General features: G+C 49.8%; 1 protein-coding gene across 4 annotated transcripts in view; it reads left to right on the forward strand.

Annotated features, from left to right (window-relative positions):
• PLS3 (plastin 3) overlaps positions 1-21,768 on the forward strand; it is an 88,661-nt gene that overhangs the window by 44,812 nt on the left and 22,081 nt on the right. For 3 of the 4 annotated variants that reach the window (XM_045029947.1, XM_045029948.1, XM_045029949.1), the window contains exons 2-3: positions 4,472-4,568; positions 10,445-10,531. In XM_045029947.1, coding sequence (XP_044885882.1) covers positions 10,465-10,531 — 67 coding nt within the window. In that variant the 5' untranslated portion in view covers positions 4,472-4,568; positions 10,445-10,464. Of the gene's footprint in view, positions 1-3,813; positions 3,831-4,471; positions 4,569-10,444; positions 10,532-21,768 lie in introns of those variants that run through there. The other variant, XM_045029950.1, reaches the window with a different exon arrangement.

Consider the following 21,768-nt stretch of genomic DNA (forward strand, 5'->3'; position numbering starts at 1 on the left):
TGTCCAGTTCTGGGTGCCACGTTTCAGGAAAGATGTGGACAAACTGGAGAAAGTCCAGAAAAGAGCAACAAAAATGATTAAAGGTACAGAAAACATGACCTATGAGGGAAGATTGAAAAAAAAATTGACTTGGTTTAGTCCGGAGAAGAGAAGACTGAGTGGGGACATACGTACTTGAAAACTGTTAAGAGGTTGTTACAAGGAGGAGGGAGGTAAATTGTTCTTGTTAACCTGAGGGTAGGACAAGGAGCAATGGGCTTAAATTGCAGCAAGGGAGGTCTAGGTTGGACATTAGGAAAAACTTCCTAGCTGTCAGGGTGGTGAAGCACCGGAATAAATTGCCTAGGGAGGTTGTGGAATCTCCATCATTGGGGATTTTTAAGAGCAGGTTAGACAGACACCTGTCAGGGATGGTCTCGATAAGCCTTGGTCCTGCCATAAGTGCAGGGAACTGGACTAGATGACCTCTCGAGGTCCCTTCCAGTCCTATGATTCTGTGAGTCTATACTGACCAACAGATTTGGGATTGGGAAGGAATTTCCCCCCATGTTGCATTGGCAGGGGCCCGGGAGGTTTTTGCCTTCCTCTGCAGGATGGGGTGCTGGTTGCCTGATGGGATCATCTGGGCATCTCTTCCCTAATGAGTTCTCTGCCATGGCAGGGGCCTCAGGTGGTGGTGGTAGCGTGGTCTCTCCTGCTCTCTGCCTGTGACACAGCAGGTCATTCTTCTGATAGCTGATCTGCTTTAGTCTAACTGAACTCATTGGACTACACATAGAGATAATGGGGTGAAATTTAATGGCTTGTGATATACAGGAGCTCAGATCAGATGGTCCCTTCCGGTCTTAAAATCTACAAAACTTTATTTGGGAACAGAGCTGAAATTCATAGGCCCGAGACTTGACGTGCACTAGCTTCTGCATGGAGAATTTTGTTTCTGTGACAATAAATACTCTAGGGATGTTTAAAACATTTCCAAACCACAAGGCGCCGGAAGTACAGCGACTGTAAGCAAAGCTGTACCTGCACGGGAACGAGTGCTTGCTTAGCGCTTCGAGACAAGAACCAGTCACAGTGAAAATGCTAGCCAGGTCACCAGAAACTTTTCCCACTTACACATGGACAAAGGCAAGGGTTCAGCCTGCAGTTGTCCCTGTCTCTGCAGAGTCCATGTCACTGAGCACAAGAATGGCCATACTGAGTCAGAGCAAAGGTCCGTCTTCCGACAGTGGCCAGTGCCAGTTGCCCGAGAGGGAATGAACAGAACAGACCACTGGTTTTTTCTTTCCCCGAAGCTAATGGTTCAGTTTCTCTTCACGTGCCAGCAGCCTAGGACCTGTGAATAATCCTGCAGTAACAAACAAATGTGCCCCCTCCCAAAGCAGGGAAAGAATTGGTAAACAAGGAAACACACTGTAGACTTCAGACTTCCAAATCTGATACCAAGAATGAGAGGACAGGTCACTTCCTTAGTTTTCACGTGCTGGCAATGGCTCGCTGACCACTTCTGGTGCCTGGGGTAAATAACGAGTGTCTGCTCAATCGCATGTGCAATGCAGAGCTCTGCACACTCATGGCAGGACAGATCTTGTTGGCAATAAAACCTCAGAGAATTCTCCCCGGCTGGACCTGAATCAAAGGAATCTGAGGAGCCTTTGCAAGTATGTGCTGTAATTGCTGGCAGCCAGGCAGCAAACTCTCTCCGCCCTCTCAGATGTCTGCAAACATGGCATTTAACCTCTGGCCCAAAGCAACAGCCACCTCCCCAGAGATGTCAGGCCTCTTGCGCACAGCACCCAGCCTCTGTGACTGAGTGCCTCACGCCCAGCGCACCTGGCTCCTTTTTAGCAGAGAGAAATAGAGAATGCAAGCTTTCAACTTGCATCAAATACGCCGCTCCTTTCCGTGTGTGTGTGTGTGTCAGCATCAACGCTGGCCTTTCTGGCCTAGTATGGCCATTCGAGGGGTAAGCTGGGACCCGTGGCAGGAGGCATGAAAGCCTCACCGATGTGACATTTCATTGCTGGAGAAGGGAGCGAAGCCTTCTCAAACTGCTCTGTGGAAAGGCCTTTCGCCCCAGATGGCTGAAAAGGCCACGTGACCGTGCAGGCATGAGCAGCCCTCTCTTTAGAGTTTCCGAGGAGATGGGGAAGAAAGCAGAGCAATACCCCCATCGTCCTCGCCACATGGAGGGAGGCTTCGGGAAGGGACTGGTGCTCCTCTGAGGAGTCGGAGGCATGGGAGGTGATGTAAGCCACAGCGGGAGATGCGATGGCTAAGGCTGGGAGCTGAGGGGAAGGCTTTCCACAAGGGATGAACAGCGGGAACTCCTAGCGAATTAACGGCAGCTTTTACTGAAGTCAAGCCTGAGTGAAAGGGTAGAGGGGAGACGCTGCCGCCCCAGAGTGCACCGTATAGCAAAGCAGGGCGTCCCTGGGTTACACAACCGGAAGGGGCCCTCTCCATTACCATGCAGCTGACTAATGGGGAAAGAAGGGTATGGATCCAGCTGACATGCTGTCCATGCAATTGCACCTTCATGGTGAAGGGCCCTGAGCTTACAATACGGTGGGTTTATTTGCCTTCTAATTTTGGTTGTTTTGGGGATGCCTACGGACAACTCAACATCCCAAGTCTCATTCACAATCTGCAGTTCTCTTCCCAGGGAGTCTTTGCTCCTAGATGAATCTCATTGTGCGGTGGAGGAAGGTGTGTGTTCCTTCCTTACTGCTTGTTTACGCTTTAAAATCTGACTCCATATTTGCTTACTGGAGTAAACAGGTGAATGCCGGCTTCCTGTTACCTTGTAGTAGAATCTCTAATGTTACAGGGTTTGCAGAACTTTTAAACTTCTGATACTAGCTCCTTGCCTTAGCCCAGAACGGTTAGCAGGCGTTTCTAAATCCTCCTGTGCCGTGGATCCAGGCACCCCCAAAGCTGAGCCGTTTGTTTTTAAACGGGGCGTGCACATTTTCACGAGGCTAGTGGCATAATGCCGCCTGGCACTTCCAGCTGTCCCTGGGAATGGCTTGTACTGTTGGGAAACTGTTTGGCCATAGCTTGGTGGAGGTTTCCTATTTTCTAGGTTAAGTTGCAGCCGTAACACTTTGGTGTGTGTTGTTTTGTATCCTGTCTGCTCAGTGAAAGGCGCTGGCTAATCGCTCGTGAATCATGCTAGTGCTAGTAGAGCTGTGCAAATGTGAACTGGTCTCTCCTCTGTGGCTTTCAATGAATCGCCATCCTCCAGGAGGACATGGGCCCCATTGCCAAGCTCCAGCCCAGCCCGCCCCAGCTCTCCCACGCTCGCTGTGCCTGGTGCTGTCTTTGCAGTGGAACGGTGATGGCTTAAACCCGCCCTGCACACAGATATCTCTCTTCCTACCCCCTCCAGAGAGAACTAGGGTCCCATTCTCCCCCTCGCGCTCCCTGCCTCCATAAACCTGATTCTGACCCTTCAGGGAAAGTGGGGGCAGCAGCCAGGTAGATCTGCCGCCCCCACCCCCACAAGGTCAGGCAGGCCTGCCTTGGTGCCACTCCTGCCTGTATGCAGTAGCCACTGTCCTTTTAAAAGACTCCTCCTAACCCAGAGCCTGAGGCAAAGGGCCCCTGGGTCCTGGCCGTGGGGGTGCTGCATGGAGGGATGGCCCCACAGCCTGTCCCCCTCCACTTCAGGGAAGATTCTGACTGGGACGGGCTGGAAGGAAGAGCAGGCTTAACTCTCTGATCCCCTGCGGGTGCCAGCGGGGAGAGGGCCGGGCCGCTCTCCCTCGAACAGCTGGGAGGTGTAGCAGGCAAGCCAGCAAGCTCCGGCAGCGTGTGAGGGGAAAGGGGTGAGCTGGGGGGTGTGAGGAGGGGGCTTCTGAGCAAGCGTAGCCTGGCTAATCAAACCAGTCAGATCGACCGGGCTTCAGAGGGTCAGCCTGAGTCTGGCTGAGGGCCGAGTTCCCAGGGCTCCGGCTAGCTGCGGTGAAGAGCAGGGCTCTGAGGGGGTGTTCGCTGGAGCAGCAAGGGGTGGTAAATAGCTGTTTGCGACCAGGCCAGGTGTTTAAAAGCTGTTAATACAAAGCCCGGGGTACCTTTGACCCTGCGTGGCTAATGCCATAACCCCCTGGCTCAGTGTCTGGTGCGTTTAGAAGTTGTACAATGTCTGTTTGATGCAGAATTTTGACCCAGCGCACATCTGGGGTGTGACTTGGTACAGAACAGAAACTCAAACTAAAAGCCACTCTTCTCGGCAAAGTCATAATGGGGCAGCGGTAGGAGATACTGGTCTGCCAACTCCTGGCTTGTATTCCGTTGCCTCTGCCCATATGCGCAGTAGAAAAGCGTACGCCCTCCAGGCCTTCCGCCTCCAGCTGGGGCGTGCTGCTTAGGTCGGAGTAGTTCTGTTTGCTTGCTCCAGTTGGGGACCATTGTGCTAATGACGTAGATGAGGCTTCACTAACTGAATCCAATATTTTTCCATTTGCAGAGCCTGAAACCGCTCTACAGCACAAGTCTCCATCTGGCCACAATCTGCTCCTACACAGCCCTGGCAGGGACATTGATCCCAACAGAAATATCACTTGGTAGGTGAGACTCGCTTGGCACCCAGGGAAAGAGAAGGCTAAAGTGTGTGTGTGGGGGGGATGGGATGGGAGGGTGGACTGCCCCAGCGGGGGGGCAGGGGGGGGCGGGGATGGGAGGGTGGACTGCCCCAGCGGGGGGGCGGGGGGGGGGGGGTTGGGGATGGGAGGGTGGACTGCCCCAGCGGGGGGGCCGGGGGGGGGGATGGGATGGGAGGGTGGACTGCCCCAGCGGGGGGGGCCGGGGGGGGGGGATGGGGGGGGGGGGTGGACTGCCCCAGCGGGGGGGCCGGGAGGGTGGACTGCCCCAGCGGGGGGGGCCGGTGGGGGGGATGGGATGGGAGGGTGGACTGCCCCAGCGGGGGGGCCAGTGGGGGGGATGGGATGGGAGGGTGGACTGCCCCAGAGGGGGGGCCGGGGGGGAGGGGAGGGGAGGGTGGACTGCCCCAGCGGGGGGGCCGGAGGGGGGGATGGGATGGGAGGGTGGACTGCCCCAGCGGGGGGGCCGGAGGGGGGGATGGGATGGGAGGGTGGACTGCCCCAGCGGGGTGCACCGTGGGGAAGATGGGATGGGAGGGTGGACTGCCCCAGCGGGGGGGCCGGTGGGGGGGATGGGATGGGAGGGTGGACTGCCCCAGCGGGGGGGCCGGGGGGGGGATGGGATGGGAGGGTGGACTGCCCCAGCGGGGGGGCCGGGGGGGGATGGGATGGGAGGGTGGACTGCCCCAGCAGACAGGGCACTGTACTGGGACTCTGGAGGAGCTTGGTTTTAGTCCCACCTCTGCTGCGTTTTATCCCTGCGTCTGTGACTGGCTTTGTGCCAGTAGGCAGGTCACCACTGTGCCTCAGTTTCCCTGCCATTAAAGTGGGGATGGGGCCTCACTGGTAACTTGCCTTGCGCTGTATGGATGAAAAGTGCCGCACACAAGCGAGACGTTAACTCTGATTTGTGGGGCGGTCTCACATAAAGGCATCCTTGCTGCCCCGTGCTCATGCCAGCTGCTGTGTCTGCTGTGCTCAAGCACTCGTCAGATCGGGTTAGACGGCCAGCTCTGCTCTAACTCCGGTTAGCAGAGTCTTCATCTGTGCGGGGTGGGTATAAAGCAGAGTAACCAATGTGCATCACCTGTCCTGCTGCACAGCCTTAATGGGGCTCTTTCACCTCCTACTGGGAGGTCAGCACTGTGCCTTTGCCCGCAGGTGACCTCTCCTGGCTATCTCATGGTCAAAATGCCAATTCTCTCTCGAAAATCCTTGTGGAGACGAGGCGCCGTCAAGCATTAGTTTACCCCGCTGTCAAACGCGCCCGTTGGGCAGTGTAGACACAGCTTCAAACACTGAACATTTGATCGTTCAAGCAGATGCATGGCCAAGCCCAAACTCAAGTCCTCGTCTAGTGTGCTTTCCATGCTCCCTCACTTGGCGGTCCAAGGAGCTGGCGTTTCAATTGCAGTGGTCAGTCCCAGGCACGCTGTAAAACTCACCCACCGGTGGTTTGCTTTTTCAATGTCTGGCCTTTATCTGGCGAAGTCTGAAGTGTCAGGAAAAATAGCGTACCCCTTCTTTGTGCTGGGCTTTGTCTGGTGCCTGCGGGACACCTCTTCTCTCACATCCCCTGAGGCAGAATGCACCAGACCCGCATTCTGGTGAGGGTGCGAGGTCCAGGGGACTCTGTCCAGCTGGTGCCCCCTTGGAAGGGAGCCCACTGTATCCTGTAATTCCACAGCACCAGTGTCACGGGCAACTCGTATTCTGTTTAGAGAGTGTAGCTGAGAATGCCAGGCAAGTGCTGATGACCGAGCCCCGAGAGCAGCGGACATTCGGCTGACCTAACGCAAAGAGGGCACAGCAGTCTTCCCCATCCCCCTGCCTTCAAAGCAAATATACTGCTGACTTCTGGCTCACTAAACGTGGGCTGAATTACACCCAGATGAGAGCCTTGCAAAGCCACACCCATCCAAAGGGAGGGTTCCTGCAGAGTTCGTGGGGCTATGGTTTGATAGAGTAGGTAAAAATAGCTTCAAATACATGTCCAGTCAAATGACGTCTTAAAAACTTCTAAAACAAGCTTGGTGCAGTCTGACAGGAATTTGCAGGGACGCTGTCAGCTTGCAATCAAGATAGAGATTTTAACTTGACAAGGAAGCTCAGAGGTGGGTGTAGCGCTTAATGCTTAACTTTCCAAAGCTGTCTTTGTTGATGGACAACTAATTGCTTCAGATGTAGTCAGTTTTTTATAGGTGCCATCCTGAGCATTAAAGCCGTACAAATAATCAAGACTTCAGCAGAGGTTTTATTCAACGCTATTGTAACAAGACCAAGTATTTGCAGCTTAATTCTTTGGTTCAGATTTCCCTCCCATTGCCCGCTCAAGTACCTGAACACTCCCTCCGACTCCTTCGACATTCCCACTTGTCAGCACATGTATGAAGAACAACCTCTTTGTTTCTCAATTTTCATGTAGTTTTCTTCCTCCCCTGTTGTCATAAGACCCACAGAAATGACTGTTTCTCCTAAAGCATCAGTGGCACTGCATAGATCCAGTATTGCATATGCACAGAGTAAACTGACTCAGCTGAGTAGCTGTCACTTTCTGCCACCCCTAAGATCACTGTAACAATAGTAGGTAGGTGACTGGGCTCTGGCTTCCCTGCTTCTTATAAGCCCCAGGGCTTCAGTTTGGGGCGTGGCCTCCAGCTGCAGCCACTTTCCCAATCAGCCCAGCTCTGTCAGGTCACAGTTTAAACCCCTTAAAACCCCGGAGCAGGGTCCACCCTGCTACAGTAGGACATTTTCATTCAGATTTAAGTTGTTGACATTATTTTGGAATACTAATGTGGTTACATTACAAACTCTCCCAAGGGCTTTTTAAGGAAAACCTTAGCAGAACCTTACAGTAGTAGAGCTGTACCAATAAAAGGATTCGGGGAACGAGAAGGAAAAGTGAAGGTTGGTAATTCAATGTTGGAAGTCTCCTAAACCTGCAGTAAGTTACAAGAAAACTTCTGTATGTGCAGAATAAAACCTGAAGCTTTTTCAAGCAATAAATCTGCACCATAGTAGAGTTTCTGGCATTCTCACTTCGGAGAGAACTGTGTGTGTGCTCCCTTAAGCTGAAGATTCACTTTCTGCTGAGGGTCCTGTTCTTTAATGAGCAGTGTGGCAGGTCAAACACACGGCTCCCTGGCTGTGCTCACCGGCTGAATGACCTTGTGGTGGTGTTTATAGAATTTCAGCTACGTGTGTAATCAGCACACCCAGGAATCTATTAAATTTATGCTCCAAATCCACTGGAGGCAAACCTCTCTTAGCCACAGCACAGATCACACCAGCAGGTAAACACCTTGGGTTTACCCTGAAACAACTCCCGATCTGTGGGAAAGCTCAAGTAAAAGTTCAATAACCAAATGAAGTCTCAGTCTGACGTGTACAGACTGGGCAGCCAGAGAGCCGCGGACGAACGGGTCTCACACAGTTTACATGCCTTGAACTGGATATTCACACTCACTCAGTCTTTGCTGCCTGTTTGGCTTTGGTATTAGAGCTTGCTGAAGTTTGGATGACCTCTTGCCATGGCATTTGCCCCGTCAGTGTGCTGTACTTCCCCCTATTTCCTATAGGCCAATTCCCGACCTCACTGAGTGCTGGAAGTGCCATCAGGATAAGGGTCTAGTGCTGCCATAGTCAAGGGACTGTCAGCCGGTCTGTGACTGCAGTATTGGTTGGGTTTTTTATAAATGAGTGTAAATAAAATTCCATCTTCAACTTCCATCTGCTGAAAGCCAGTGAATTAACAAGTCGCCCCCTTGCAAAGCATGTTGCAATAAGGCAATGGGGATTAGCTCCCATCTGCTTTGCTTTCCCATCAGTCTGCCTCTGCCCAACCTTTCTTGCTTTGTTTCTTGCTTTGTTTGGTGTGGTTTGGAGACAATAAATAGTTTAACAAGGTAAAACTTCATATCTACAACCCCAGGCAAACACACATTCCAAACTTTAGAATCCCAATGAGCCACAGTTTGGAGCAACTCTGGGCAATCAATGCGGCTTGCAGCTCAGAGTGCATGCGCAGGCTTGTCGGGTCAAATGGCGCTAAAGCGGAGCACGACATTCCTCGTGCCAGCCCACAAAATGTAGATTGATGAGCTCCCTTCCCCTCCCCCACCGCCCGGCTCACGGGGGCTGTTCCACTACGTGGGGAAGAAACTGTTCTGATTTGATCTCTCCAGTTGATGCCATTCAAAGCTGCCTTGTCATGTCCCCAAGTCCTCGTGAACATGGGGCCTGTGTTACAGTTGAGTGAATCCGGCTGGGGCAGGATTAAGGCAGGCAGAGGTACTGTCAAGTTGTGCCTAGGCCGCCAGCCCCTGAGGCAGTGACAAACCACAGAACCTTGGCTCTCGTAAAATTAAATCTGTCTAAACCTTGTAAATATTTAACCAGCGTAAAGGAGCCGCACAGCCTGCCAGCAGGTCTGACACATGGCCATACCCCAGTACCTCAGCGAGGTGCGGGTGCTGATACCTCCTGCCAGCACCGCCCAGCAGAGAGGACCCTGGTGCGTTGGGTGCCCTCCCTGCTGTCACCCCCTCGTGACTCCACTGTTGGTGGCAGCAGGGGCCCCCACACCAGCATGAAGGCAGAGTTCTCCCTTCTCCGGGTCAGACGCCAGCCCTACTGAGGGTAGGTGTAGTGGCCTGCGGGGAAAGAGCATTTGGCTTGCCACAAAGAGTGGTGGTGCGTGGACCCTGCCGCTTCCCTCCAAGGAGGGGATGGGCCGGAGCAAAGAGGGTATGTCTACAGTGCAAGTAAATACCCGCAGCTGGCCTGGCGCATGGGTCTCTTTCATTGCCCCGTAGCCCAAGCCGGGCCGGCTGCAGGTGTTTAGTTGCAGTGTGGGCATAGCCTGTGTGTGCTGTGCCCAGGACTCCCATTGCTTACTCCGTTCTGGTGGGTTCCTCCAAAAATGCCTCCGTGCGAGGGTCAGCTGCACCCCACGGAGAGGCACTGCTCAACTCTGTGCATCTGAAGTGCACCCAGGGCAGAGGAACTGTCATTAGTCTGAACAAAATAACACTTAGTTTCCATACGCTCTTATGTTAAGCATGGTATAGAGCCCCTCGTCCCTCTGTGCGCTCGCCCCTGTCCCATGCCTTGCAGAACCGTGCTGCCGGGAGACCTGTGTCAGTGGAAATAAGCCCCGGCTCATCCGTTCCTCCTCAGGATGCTGATGGCTAAAGACAATTGATGCTTTTCAAACCGGTTTTACAAATTAAAAATGGCCTGTTTTTGGAAGCAGTTTTTATTTGTGCCAGTTTGGGTTTTTGTGAAAGAATTTGGGGCCTTTTCTGGGAACTTCTTTCCAAATATTTTTGAATCTTTTGTTTTGCCAAAAACCAGGTTTTGGTAAATTTTGATAGCAATGTGATTGTTTAGATAAACGTGGAAGAAAATAATATTTTGAAATTGCATTGGGGACAGGGGAGGAACGTAGGTTGTTCTGGTTTTGAGTGATTTGAGATTTTTCATGCAACGAGCTTTTCGTTTTTCAAGCAGCTCTGACTACGGCACACAGCTGTGACAGATGCTTCAAAGGAACACGAAGAGCAGTTGCAGTGTGGGCTGCCGCTCATAAAACGAACACACAGATGGATAAATATTAACAAGGCTGGCAGGGCTGGGCATTCCTTTCCATCTATGCTCAGCAGCCGTTTATTTTGCTGCCTAGAGAAATCCAACTACAAGACCTCCTGGGATGATAGGTGTTCGGAAGAATCGCCCTTGCCTTTATCTGCGTGCAGAGTCTTTTGTAGCATAACTGCGGAAGCAAATGCATGTGAACAAGACTTATTTGTTTCATGAACTCTCCTCTTTCTCTGCAGGTACTTGCTAAGTTTGTGAGATGGCCAGCACCACGCAGATCTCCAAAGATGAGCTGGAAGAACTGAGAGAGGCCTTTGCCAAAGTTGGTAAGTAGCTTTTCCTGCTTTTGGTGTAAGAAGCAGCACACAGAGGTGAGATCCTACCACCTTGTTCGCGTCTGCAGCCACCAGCATAGACTGACAGGTTCGTTCTCTCTCTGTCAGCAGCAACACCAGGGAAGCGGTAGGTGGGCTATTGGTGCCATTTTAGTGCCTTGCACTTGTGCCTTCTCATGGGAACCCTTTAACCCCACCCCCCATGGTGTCATGGGCAAGCCGGTGGAATACATGCAATGCCTGTTCCTTGGGCAGTCTTGTCTTAGCCAGCAGGTCCAGGGCTGCCTCTGATCCCTTTTTGGCCAGGTTCTTAGTTATCTCCTGACCCTGGTGGAGGTGGATTCTCAAAACAAACAAACATTACTTTAGGCACTTGGCCTGGGTGATGTCTTAGCATTTGTAGGCCTGCCACGTGCTGTAGCCAACTTCAGAGAAAAACCCTTGAGCACAGCACTGAACCTTCTGGACTGGCTAAAACATGAGGGCATAACAAAACTGGCAAGGGGTCTCCCTTGTAGCCACCGGGGGTAGTTCCATCTGGCGGCTTTGCCATCCGAGCAGGGTCCAGCACGACCTGCCTGTTCCAGGATAAGTGACCCTGCAAAGCTGCATCTCCTGAAGGGAAGTGTTTCTGGGAGCATGCTTCCATTCCGGCATCTTTGCTCTTTCTCCCTGGCTCACACTCGCTCCACCCTTGCTAGAAGTTGGGCACGACCTGTCCTAAGGGGACAAGTGAGGCATTGAGTGAGACGTGACATTTTTAGAAAGCAGGTTCCCATGACCTTTGGGATTAGAGCTGGCAGGAAAGCCGCAGATCTGAGGGTCTGGTCACAGCTCTTAGAGCATGACTCAGCTGAGTGGGGAACCCCAAGCTTGTGGCGATGGGAAGACGTTCATTGGTTAGAAAGGTACTATCATATTGTGACTCCGGTGTGTGTACACTGCTGCCCTCTGTTGGATGGAGGTCGGCCTGCTAATGCACCTTTTTTAGGGGCCAGGTTAGTCTACGGAGATCTAGTGCTAAGTGTCAATGAATTGCGAAGGTGAGCAGGTCTGAGTCCATCTATTACATTTACCTTTTTAATTGAGTTTCCTTGGGAAGTAAGCAGCATTCAGTCAATGAGGAAGTCCCAGTTTTACACATGCTTCAGACTTATTTCAAAGTAGGCAGGGATCAAATTCCTCTCCTTCTATGAAGACCGGCCTAGTGTTTCACTTCCAATGGTGTTCCTATAAGCTTTCTCTGTTTAGCTCATGTTTAAGATCAGTCAGTATGAAATCTCTCTGCTGTATGAACATGGTGAGACTTTGGTCTAAGGCATTTTATTTACTGATGGAGCATTCATTTAAAGCAAAATGATTCGAATAACTGATTTTAATTTTTTTCCGCATTTGTACTTCTTAGCTATTTTCCTAGAGAGAGGATTTAATGGTTACCACCTGAGAATCAACACGTTGGTTTGCAACTACATAGAATTTTTACACTGAATTTAGAACTCTTTTGCTAACCGGAAGGATACACTATATCTATACATATTTAGCTAGCTAATTATAGAACTTAACATATTATTCAGATGGTTAACTTTTACATTTTTGTGTTAGAAAATGGTGAACGATGCATTTCTTTTACAAGATCAAATTTTTTTATACATGATCTGTGTCAGACGGCACTTGGATGGAAATTGGAATTCAATTAAAAATGCACAAAAACAAAATTTTATTAAAACAAAACTACCTTAAATGTGCAGGAGCTGTAAGAAACAAGTAAGGTTTTCAAAAAATACATTTGAATGTAAACCTGATTTACTTAAACAATTAATTTAATTGAACTGATGGTTTTTGGTTGTCCTTTGTGTTTTTTGGGATTTGTCATCTGCTCACACCTCATTTTCCCTCTTCCAGGCTCTGAATAAAACAAGTTTTCCTGCTTTTTCAACACCCAATTGATTCCTCTGCTTTAAATGAAGTAGTCACTGAAGTGAGCTAGTTCAATAAACTGAAGTGAAGAATATTCTCTCTCTCTGAATCTGCAGAAGTGACTGCAGCTGTCAAAAACTGGCTGAGCTCTTCAACCATTTTTGGTTTGAGGTGCTTAGTCAGTGACTTCCACCAGTTCAGGGCGTTGACTTTGACAGCCACATGTACTGCTTAATATGTTTGTTTCATTGAAATGATTTTAATAATTATAGTTTAGTTTAGGCCTTAACATAGGTTGTCATCATTTCAAATTTCATTTTAAATGTTTTAAAAAGTAACATGTATTTTAATTGTAAATAAATATTTTTTTGGCTCTTAAAAAAATAGTGATTTTGACCCCACCCCATTCACTGATTATTTCTATGAAAACGAGCTGTGGGGGGCAGGGAAATTGAAGAGAACAAAACCCAAGTCTTTCAGGTATGTCATGCAGAGATCTCTTCTGTTGTAATTCGTCACGTGCTGTGTGCCGTGAATCAGTTTTACTTTGACCTTCCAGGAGGCAGCGGCTTGAGGAAACTCAAAAGTCAGACACACAGTAAAGACAGAGAGCCAGGCAACAAGGAGCATTACGTACATCATGGCTTTTGTCATGAGCTCGCTGCTCTTTGATGCCTTCCAAAACTTTTCAGTTCTGGTCTGCAGAAATTAAAATGGCTCTTTTGGACTGTGCCTTTGTGCATTTTCCCATCTGGTTCTTTTAGCCCTACCCCCAGATATGCTCCAGGAAGGTAGGACGAAAAGACTAATTCATTGTTGTTGAGCTGAATTTCCAAGGGCACATGTCCTTACCACTTTGGGCGTAAATCTCTGCCACGAGATTGCACCAGGAGGGGGGCGGCCAAAGGCCCATGCATTGTGTGATCTCAGATCATCTCTTAACTAACAAGCGTCCCCATTAGAAGGGAGGATTGCTACATTGACTCCCCACGCAGTAAAGCCTGAGCTCTCTTGTGTGACCAGTCTGTAAGAGGCAATCGGAATTCAATTCCGTTCCTAGTTTACAGAGGCAGCCAAAGACTGAGAGATCCAAGTCAAAAATGATTTTACTCTGGGAGATTCCAGGTCACTGATAATTCTGGAGATAGTCTCTCTTTAGTTAAAAAGTGACGTATAAACCTTTTGAAACATCATTGCTATCTTCAGGCAGTTGCAACAAGGGTGACTTAGGAGCTTGTCCTTCAGTATCAGGGGGTGGCCGTGTTAGTCTGTATCTACAAAAACAACAAGGAGTCCAGTGGCACCTTAAAGACTAACGGATTTATTTGGGCACAAGCTGTCGTGGGTAAAAAACACCTCACTCTATGCATCTGAAGAAGTGTTTTGTTGTTTTTTTTTAACCCATGAAAGCTTATGCCCAAATAAATCTGTTAGTCTTTAAGGTGCCACCGGACTCCTTGTTGTCCCTCAGTAGATTCCTTCTTATCTCTCTTCTAACCAGCTTGTCTGCATAACAACTGGGCAGTCTTGTTTAACAATGGAAAAGCCTGAAGCTATCTGAAATGTTTTGATTGTCTCAGGATGAAATGTTTTTTGCCTCAGGATTTATGACTTGTTTTCTGGGAATCTTTCTTCAGTTTTTTAACGAGTGTGAAAGTATGTAACTCTGTTTCCAAAGAAATCCTCTTCTCACTATGAGAGTCCAGCTAGGATCCTTGGACAATTGAGCTCCTGGTTGGTTTTTTTTTTTTGGGGGGGGGGGGCGGAGAGTGTGTGTGTGTGTGTGTGTGTGTGTGTGTTTGTGTGTGTACACACGCGCAGGCCGGGCAGGGATTCCATGGAATGATTGATAAGTCACACCGGGGTTTTGATACTTGACTTTATTAGCATCCTACTAATGAAGTGAAACTACAGTCTGTGTCGGAAGCACTTTGATTACAGCATCTAGCAAATTGCTGTTCCGTTTCAGTGGACTTCTATTTATAGTGCTGGGGAGACTAGCCGGGGATGGGCTCACCTGGGCTGAGGTGGGTTTTTGGTAGCCTCTTGTTCTTAAGAGCTCCTGGGTGCAGTATTGAACAAACACATCTGGCACTCTTCAAAGCGCTAAGTGTAGTCAAAGCACCAGCGCTGGGAGAAAGCTCTCCCAGCGCTGTCCGTACTCCACCTCCCTGTGGGGAATAACGGACAGCGCTGGGAGCGCGGCTCCCAGCGCTGGGGCTTTGACTACACTGGCGCTTTGTAGCGCCGCAATTTGCAGCGCTGCAGAGGGTGTGTTTTCACACCCTGCTGCAGCGCTGCAAATTTGTAAGTGTAGCCAAGCCCTTAGTCACTGTTTGTCTTAAGCCTGGTCTACTCTTGAAAATTAGGTCAGCATAATTGCATGGCTGCAGGGTGTGAAAAATCCATACCCTTAGCAGCCTAGTGAAGCTGTCCTAAATCCCCATGTAGACAGCGTCAGGTTGAGGGAAGAATTCTTCCATCAACCTAGCAGAGGTGGATGACCTACGCCAGCGGGCAAATCCCTCCTGTCAGGAGAGGTAGTGTCTACACTGAGGCACTACAGCGGAGCAGCTGTGGTGCTGTCGCGTTTTAAGTGTAGCCAATCCCTTAGCTTCAGTTCTGCTGGAGTGCGTCCGAGATCTCTCCTTGCCATAAAGAAATCCAGGAAGGAGATCACCTGTGACAGGTTCTCTAAGAACTGGGCAGGTGGTAGTAATCTGGTTGCTCTGGTTAACTGGCTTCACCCAGAATTAAAAGGGCTCACGCCCTGGCCAGCTTCACTGTGCAGAACTGTTCCTGCCATCTCCTTTCTCTTCAGACCTGTCAGCATCTGAGGGATGCATGCATGCATGCCGTCTGCAAAGCCAGCGTGGTGTGTGCACTCCACCTCAGACTCTGTTACACGACAGGGGGGAGAGGAAATCCCTTCCAGAAGCTGCACAGCAGGCAGAGGAGAGCTGGGGTTTCTTTGGAATGTGAAAACAAAATGGAGGTCGCTGCCCCATGGACACGCAGCTCTACAAAAACAGGGGCTGTCATTGGGGGTGGGGTGGGAGGACGGAAGCGAATGGCAGCTTTGAGGGGACCAGCAGCTGAAAGTGCAACCTTTAAAATGGCCCCTTAGTGATGTGCTTGTAATGCAATAGCTTATGGAAATAACTCGATTTGGGCTGCTGAAAGGTTGTGCCTGACTGGCTGTGTCCAGCTTTTGAGTGATGCATAGCGCTTGGTGCTTGCTCCAAATCTCAAATAAGGGCAGTCTCATCGTAATGTTGGATTCTTTATCGGTCTGTACTTGGCTGCAGAGCAGTATTCTCCCCCCCAGAAGGAGACAGGTATAGAACAAAATCTGTTCAACTTCTTTTCTCCTGATTTCGTGTACTTCTGTACCGGTGATGGCCCTCCCGCTTGGAAACACCAAGGATTTAACATTTGCCGTTTACTCCAGAGCAAGCAAAAAGTGTTGGCAAGGCAATAAAAAAAAGCTCCAGAAAGTTAACTTAAAGCAAATAAAAAGAGGATTTGTGATCCTGAAGGAGTTTGTCACGCCAAGAGCACATACCCTTAAAAGGAAATGTGTGGGTTACTTTCCCCTCTTGCATCCTGTTATTTAAGCTATTTTAAGTTTTTGTCTGGAGGAAGCTGAGCCAGAGCTGAAGTGGCTTTGATTTTTTTGCTTGTGGTTTTGTTGCGCCACCTGCATATGGGCAGAGCCTGATGCCATATATCATTGCAGTGACCTTTAGTGGGTCCAGCATGTTGGCGTGGATACATCCTCCAGGAGAAATAGGAAACTTTGGATGAGCTGTAGTTTCCTTTCCATCAAAGTGTAATGATCCCAGTCTGTAGTTTGCCTGTTAGAATGATTTCATATTTGCTTCCTTGTAGTCCTGGCTCTTCTGATGCCCAAGCGTTGGTTCTGAAACAGGCTTTCTAGCTTGGGACCTTCAGCCAGTGAATAAGGTTTGTTAGTTTGTTAGTTTGTTTTTAAAACTACTTTACTGCATTAATAATGAGCTGATGTCAAGACGACCTTCTAGCTTAAGTCTGGAAAAATAGTAGAGGGCTTCCAGAAATGCAGCAGAGAGCATGCAGTGCCTTTGTGGAGATGGTCTACAGTGGCCTGCTAGAACTTGCCATCACACAATAAGGACCCTTGTAAACAAGCCTTGAATCCTATGTGCTGTTGTAATCTTGAAAATCTGATCCACTAGTTCTGGCACTGTGCGGAGTGAGCCTCTGGAAGAGTAAATGTCCTGTGGGTCAGGGCTAGAGCTCTTTGTCTTTTTATGGGAGTTACTTTCATTGAGTCACCACAAGGACCTGCTGAAATTTGAAGGGAGAAGGTTATGTCTCCAAACCATATAAATTAAGGCTGTGTATCTGTGCGCGTGCGCTCTCTCTCTCTCTCTCTCGCTCTCATATATTAAGGTTGCTAGACTGTATAGCCCAGGGGTGGGCAAACTTTTTGGCCCGAGGGCCACACTGGGGTTGCAAAACTGGATGGAGGGCTGGTAGAGAAGGCTGTGCCTCTCCAAACAGCCTGGCCTCTGCCCCCTCCCACTTCCTGCCCCCTGACTGCCCCCCTCAGAACTCCCAAACCATCCAGTCCCCCTTCTCCTTGTCCCCTAACCGCCCCCGGGGACCCCACCCCCTATCCAACCTCCCTGCTCCCAGTCCCCTGACTGCCCCCCTCAGAACTCCCAAACCATCCAGCCCCCCTTCTCCTTGTCCCCTAACTGCCTCCTCCCGGGACATCCTGCCCCTAACCGTCCCCTGGGACCCTACCCCCATCCAACCCCCCTGCTCCCAGTCCCCGGACTGCCCCGACCCCACCCACATCCGCGCCCCCTGACAGGCCCCCTGGGACCCCGCGCCTATCCAACCCCCCCGTTCCCTGTCTCCTGACCCCCACCCCGCAGAACCTCTGCCCCATTCAACTGCCCCCTGCTCCCTGTCCCCTGACTGCCCCCCCCAGAGCCCCCCGCCCCTTATACAACCCCCTGGCCCCGGCCCACTTACTATGCCGAGCAGAGCATGCAGAGCAGCATGTCTGGCTGCCGCGCCCGGCAAAGCCAGACACGCTGCCACTCTGCTTGGCAGGAGCACACAGCTCCGCTGCCCAGAGCGCTGCCTGCGCAGTGGTGTGGCTCTGAGGGGGAGGGGGAACAGCAGGGGAGGGGCTGGGGGCCAGCCTCCCTGGCCGGCAGCTCAGGGGCCGGGCAGGATGGATCCACGGGCCGGATGTGGCCCGCAGGCCGTAGTTTGCCCACCTCTGGTATAGCCCGTACTAATATGCATCTCCATTCTGCTTCTCAGTTCCTTCTCAAACTCCCTCTGCCCATATCTCCACTCTCACTTTTCTCCAGAATAGGCATTCTGTATACAGCTGGATTGCTTGAATCCCATTGTAACTAAAAGTGAAAGTTCACCTACCACACAGGAGCTTACAATTCGCTGTGAGCAGTGGTGACCATGCCGATAAGGGAATAGGCCCCTTCCATGAAAAGGTAAATCATAGACTTGTTGCTTTCGATCACAGTTTGATGGTCTGTGGCTTTTCCCTGCCCAGTAAAGACATAGTAGCTTTCTATAACCGATCTTTAAGGTGTCTAAGGTCCAAGTCTGCAGGATTACTCTCAACAGTTTTTGTAAGTGCTTGGGTGCTTCTCAGTTACTCAGATTGATGCTATCAGGGCATTCCTGGGTTCCACTCTGGCTGCATTAAAACTGTTTAAATTCTGGGGCAGCGTATCCATCAGACTTTAAAAACCTAAATCCACTGCTCTGTTGCCAAGGAGTTAAGACTGAAAATGCAAGCCTCTGTGTATTGTAATCCCTGTGCTGTGCGGCCTGGTGTCTTGCAGCTGAGGCAAGCAGAAGATCTATTTAAGTTGTAAATCCCAATTGTAAAGTAGCTGGGACACTAATATCCTTATAAAACAAGGCGCAATGGCAACACCGTAATGCAGAGTGTTAAAATAGAAGGGTTTTTGTTTTGTTTTTTTCCCAGGTTTTTGATCAGAGGAGTAATTCTTGCAAGCAGGTGATCCTGGTGTCACTGTAAATCATTGTATCTGCAACCAAACTCCAGGGAGCCGGGATAAGATTTAAATAACGCTAACTTACGCTAAAAAGGGACCGTGGGGCTTGTTTACACGCTGCATTAGCCCACGTGAGTGAGGTGCAAATTCTAGTCCGTCCCAATTTGATGTGCACTAACTGGCCCGCGTGGACCCTGCTGGTGTGCGTTACTGGGTACTGTTTGACACGGGGCTTGTTAGTGCGCACCAGTAGGGTCTGCACGTGCCAGTTAGTGCACAGCGTGCTGATGCTGACTAGAGTTTACACTCCCCTTGTGTGGACCAAGGTGCTGCCTGGACAAGCCCGCAGTATTATCGGGGTTGTGGGGGTATGTGTGTTCGCTCCGTGGTTGTGTTACTAGTCAGTGTGGAAAAGGGCTGAGGATGTGAGAGGCAAAGGGTAAAAGAACATAACGGCCGTACCGGGTCAGACCAAAGGTCCATCTAGCCCAGTATCTGTCTACCGACAGTGGCCAATACCACGTGCCCCTGAGGGAGTGAACCTAACAGGCAATGATCAAGTGATCTCTCTCCTGCCATCCATCTCCATCCTCTGACAAACAGAGGCTAGGGACACCATTCTTACCCATCCTGGCTAATAGCCATTTATGGACTTAGCCACCATGAATTTATCCAGTCCCCTTTTAAACATTGTTATAGTCCAGCCTTCACAACCTCCTCAGGTAAGGAGTTCCACAAGTTGAATGTGCGCTGCGTGAAGAAGAACTTCCTTTTATTTGTTTTAAACCTGCTGCCCATTAATTTCATTTGGTGACCCCTAGTTCTTGTATTATGGGAATAAGTAAATAACTTTTCCTTATCCACTTTCTCAACATCACTCATGATTTTATATACCTCTATCATGTCCCCCCTTAGTCTCCTCTTTCCCAAGCTGAAGAGTCCTAGCCTCTTTAATCTTTCCTCATATGGGACCCTCTCCAAACCCCTAATCATTTTAGTTGCCCTTTTCTGAACTTTGAAAAGGGCCCAAATCCTATTTTCCCAAGTGACCGAGGGGCTTAGGCTCCTCAGTCCTTCCCCACTGCAGGGAAAGGCTCTGGTGTGGGGAGGCAGCGGGGAAAAGCAGAGCCTTTTCCCCACTGACTCCCTCTGTTAGCGCCTTTCCCCTCTGCAGTGACAGGCTACAGCAGCCGTTCCCCACGGCAGAGCCTTTCACCGGCAAGGCGGGGAAGGACGGAGGAGCCTGGCTGTGCGGGTGCCGCATGTAGCTATGTGTACACTACACGCTGCCGCCAGTGGTGTGTGGGGGTGTGGGTGGAGCCCGAGTGAGTCTGGACGGCAGTTCAACACCCACATCACGTTCGTGGCGCTCAGGCTGTTGGGGCTAATTGCAGTGTAGACATTTGGGCCCGGGCTCTGGGGCCTTCCTCCTGAGATTCCAGCCTGAGCCCAAACAGCTACACCGCAATTTTACTGCCCCCAGAGCCTGAGCTCCCTGAGCCGGAGTCAGCTGAGACAGGCCAGCTGTGGGTAGCTGATTGTAGTGTCTACGTGTCTAGCAGTGGCCTGTCTGCTTGCAGGCTAAGGCGGAATTCTTGGTCAATTCATCATCCGTTTTTTCCATAAGTGTTCTGAGAACCTGGTTAAGAGCATGTGCCATTGGGTTCCTTTGAAATGACCAGCCATTCAGGATATGCTTGGTGATAGAATTTTTTTTCCCAGTAAACAAATATTTGATTATTTTGGAGAAATTTTTGATCTGCAAGAAATCCCAGAGTAAATGATTATCAGAATCATGAGGAATTTGTTTTAGTGATTAGCTTAAATTGTGATATAATCAGCTGAAATGTCTCTGTTAAGGGACTAGCTTAGAATAGCATTGTATGCCTGTGATCTTTGCCTTTGGGACAGAGTTGGTGAGCTTTAGAATAAATTGTTTCCCAAGAGATGGTGAACCAGGCATTACAACTGAAGCTCTATATTATCTGTCTGCATCAAGTTGGCCTTTTGTTTTTCTTATAAGGCTGTCCCATCATTCTGAAATAAAGGAAGCTTCCACGTCTCTCTCTCTCTCTCCCCCCCATCCCCCATGCCATTCACTAGAGAATGAGCTGTCATTTAGTGAAAATGTCTCTCGTAATAAAGCACTTATGAGGGCAGAGCTTTCCTTTCTGGTAAAACTATTCCCGTCTGTTTTTAAAGGTAAATCTAATTTCATCTGAAAGCACCTGAAAGGAGGTGGAAAGCAGTTTGTATCGAATGGATGGGATTTCAAAGGAGCAAACCAGGGCTTTAGAAACAAACTGGCTAAAATAGTTAGTCCCTCTTGTGGCCAGTCCTTGCTTACGGTATCTCCTCTAATTGTGGAAATGGTGGTTTCTGTTCGGTTCTGCAAGAAATACCGGGGGAAAACATGGCGAACCCGCAGCTGGTGACATCCCTGGGGTGGTATGTACCTTTAGGGGAGAGGAGGATTTGCTGGACCTCTGACATAGGCCTGAACTCCAAATAAGGCCAGCTGGCATTAAAGGCTTTCGCCTCTGTGATTCAGGGTGGGAATCCAAAGCAGCTGGCCAGCCCTGAAGGTTGGATGGCCTCTTTCCTGAGCTCTAGGGTTGGGGACTTTGGAAGTAAAACTTCCTCGTGATCTTCCAGGCAACTTCCCATCAGGCGAAATCCCATTCGTCACCTGTCCTGGGACACCTCTGGATAAACACAGAGTGCTGCTGTAGGAAAGAAAACCTGGGTCGCAAATAATTTTTATATACACAAGTTTGAGGTGTCAGAAATGAAATCAAATGAGGAATAGAAATAAAAATCACAACTGCCCTCCTGTCTTAGCTAAGGTATGTATTTAAAGCTGCAAGTAGGCAGCTTTTGGCGTACTTGGTTATTTCCTTTGTTAGACAATGGTTGGCAGTCATGACTTGGACAAATGTTAGCTTAAGATTCAGCAAAACTCTGCACAAGTGTCTCTGGGCTCATCTGACTTGTTTGGCACAAGTGCAGAAGGTTCTGGTGAGTCATTATGAACCCAAGACTTACACTGATTAGCGGAGGTATTTGGGGTGAAATTGAAGTACCTCTTAAGGCCAGAGCTGCCCCTCTGCACAGGAGTGAATTGCCTCCTTCATGCATTGGGCATTTTCATTGGCTTCTAGGCAGTGAAAGGATCTGCATTAAGGAGCTAGTTTGTGCAATGAGACATTTTAATGAAAGACGCTGTGATTTATCTCCAGGGGAAATAGCTTGCTGATGACATCT

The sequence above is a fragment of the Mauremys mutica genome, chromosome 9 (assembly GCF_020497125.1).
Source record: "Mauremys mutica isolate MM-2020 ecotype Southern chromosome 9, ASM2049712v1, whole genome shotgun sequence".
In the NCBI taxonomy this organism is placed as follows: Eukaryota; Metazoa; Chordata; order Testudines; family Geoemydidae; genus Mauremys; species Mauremys mutica.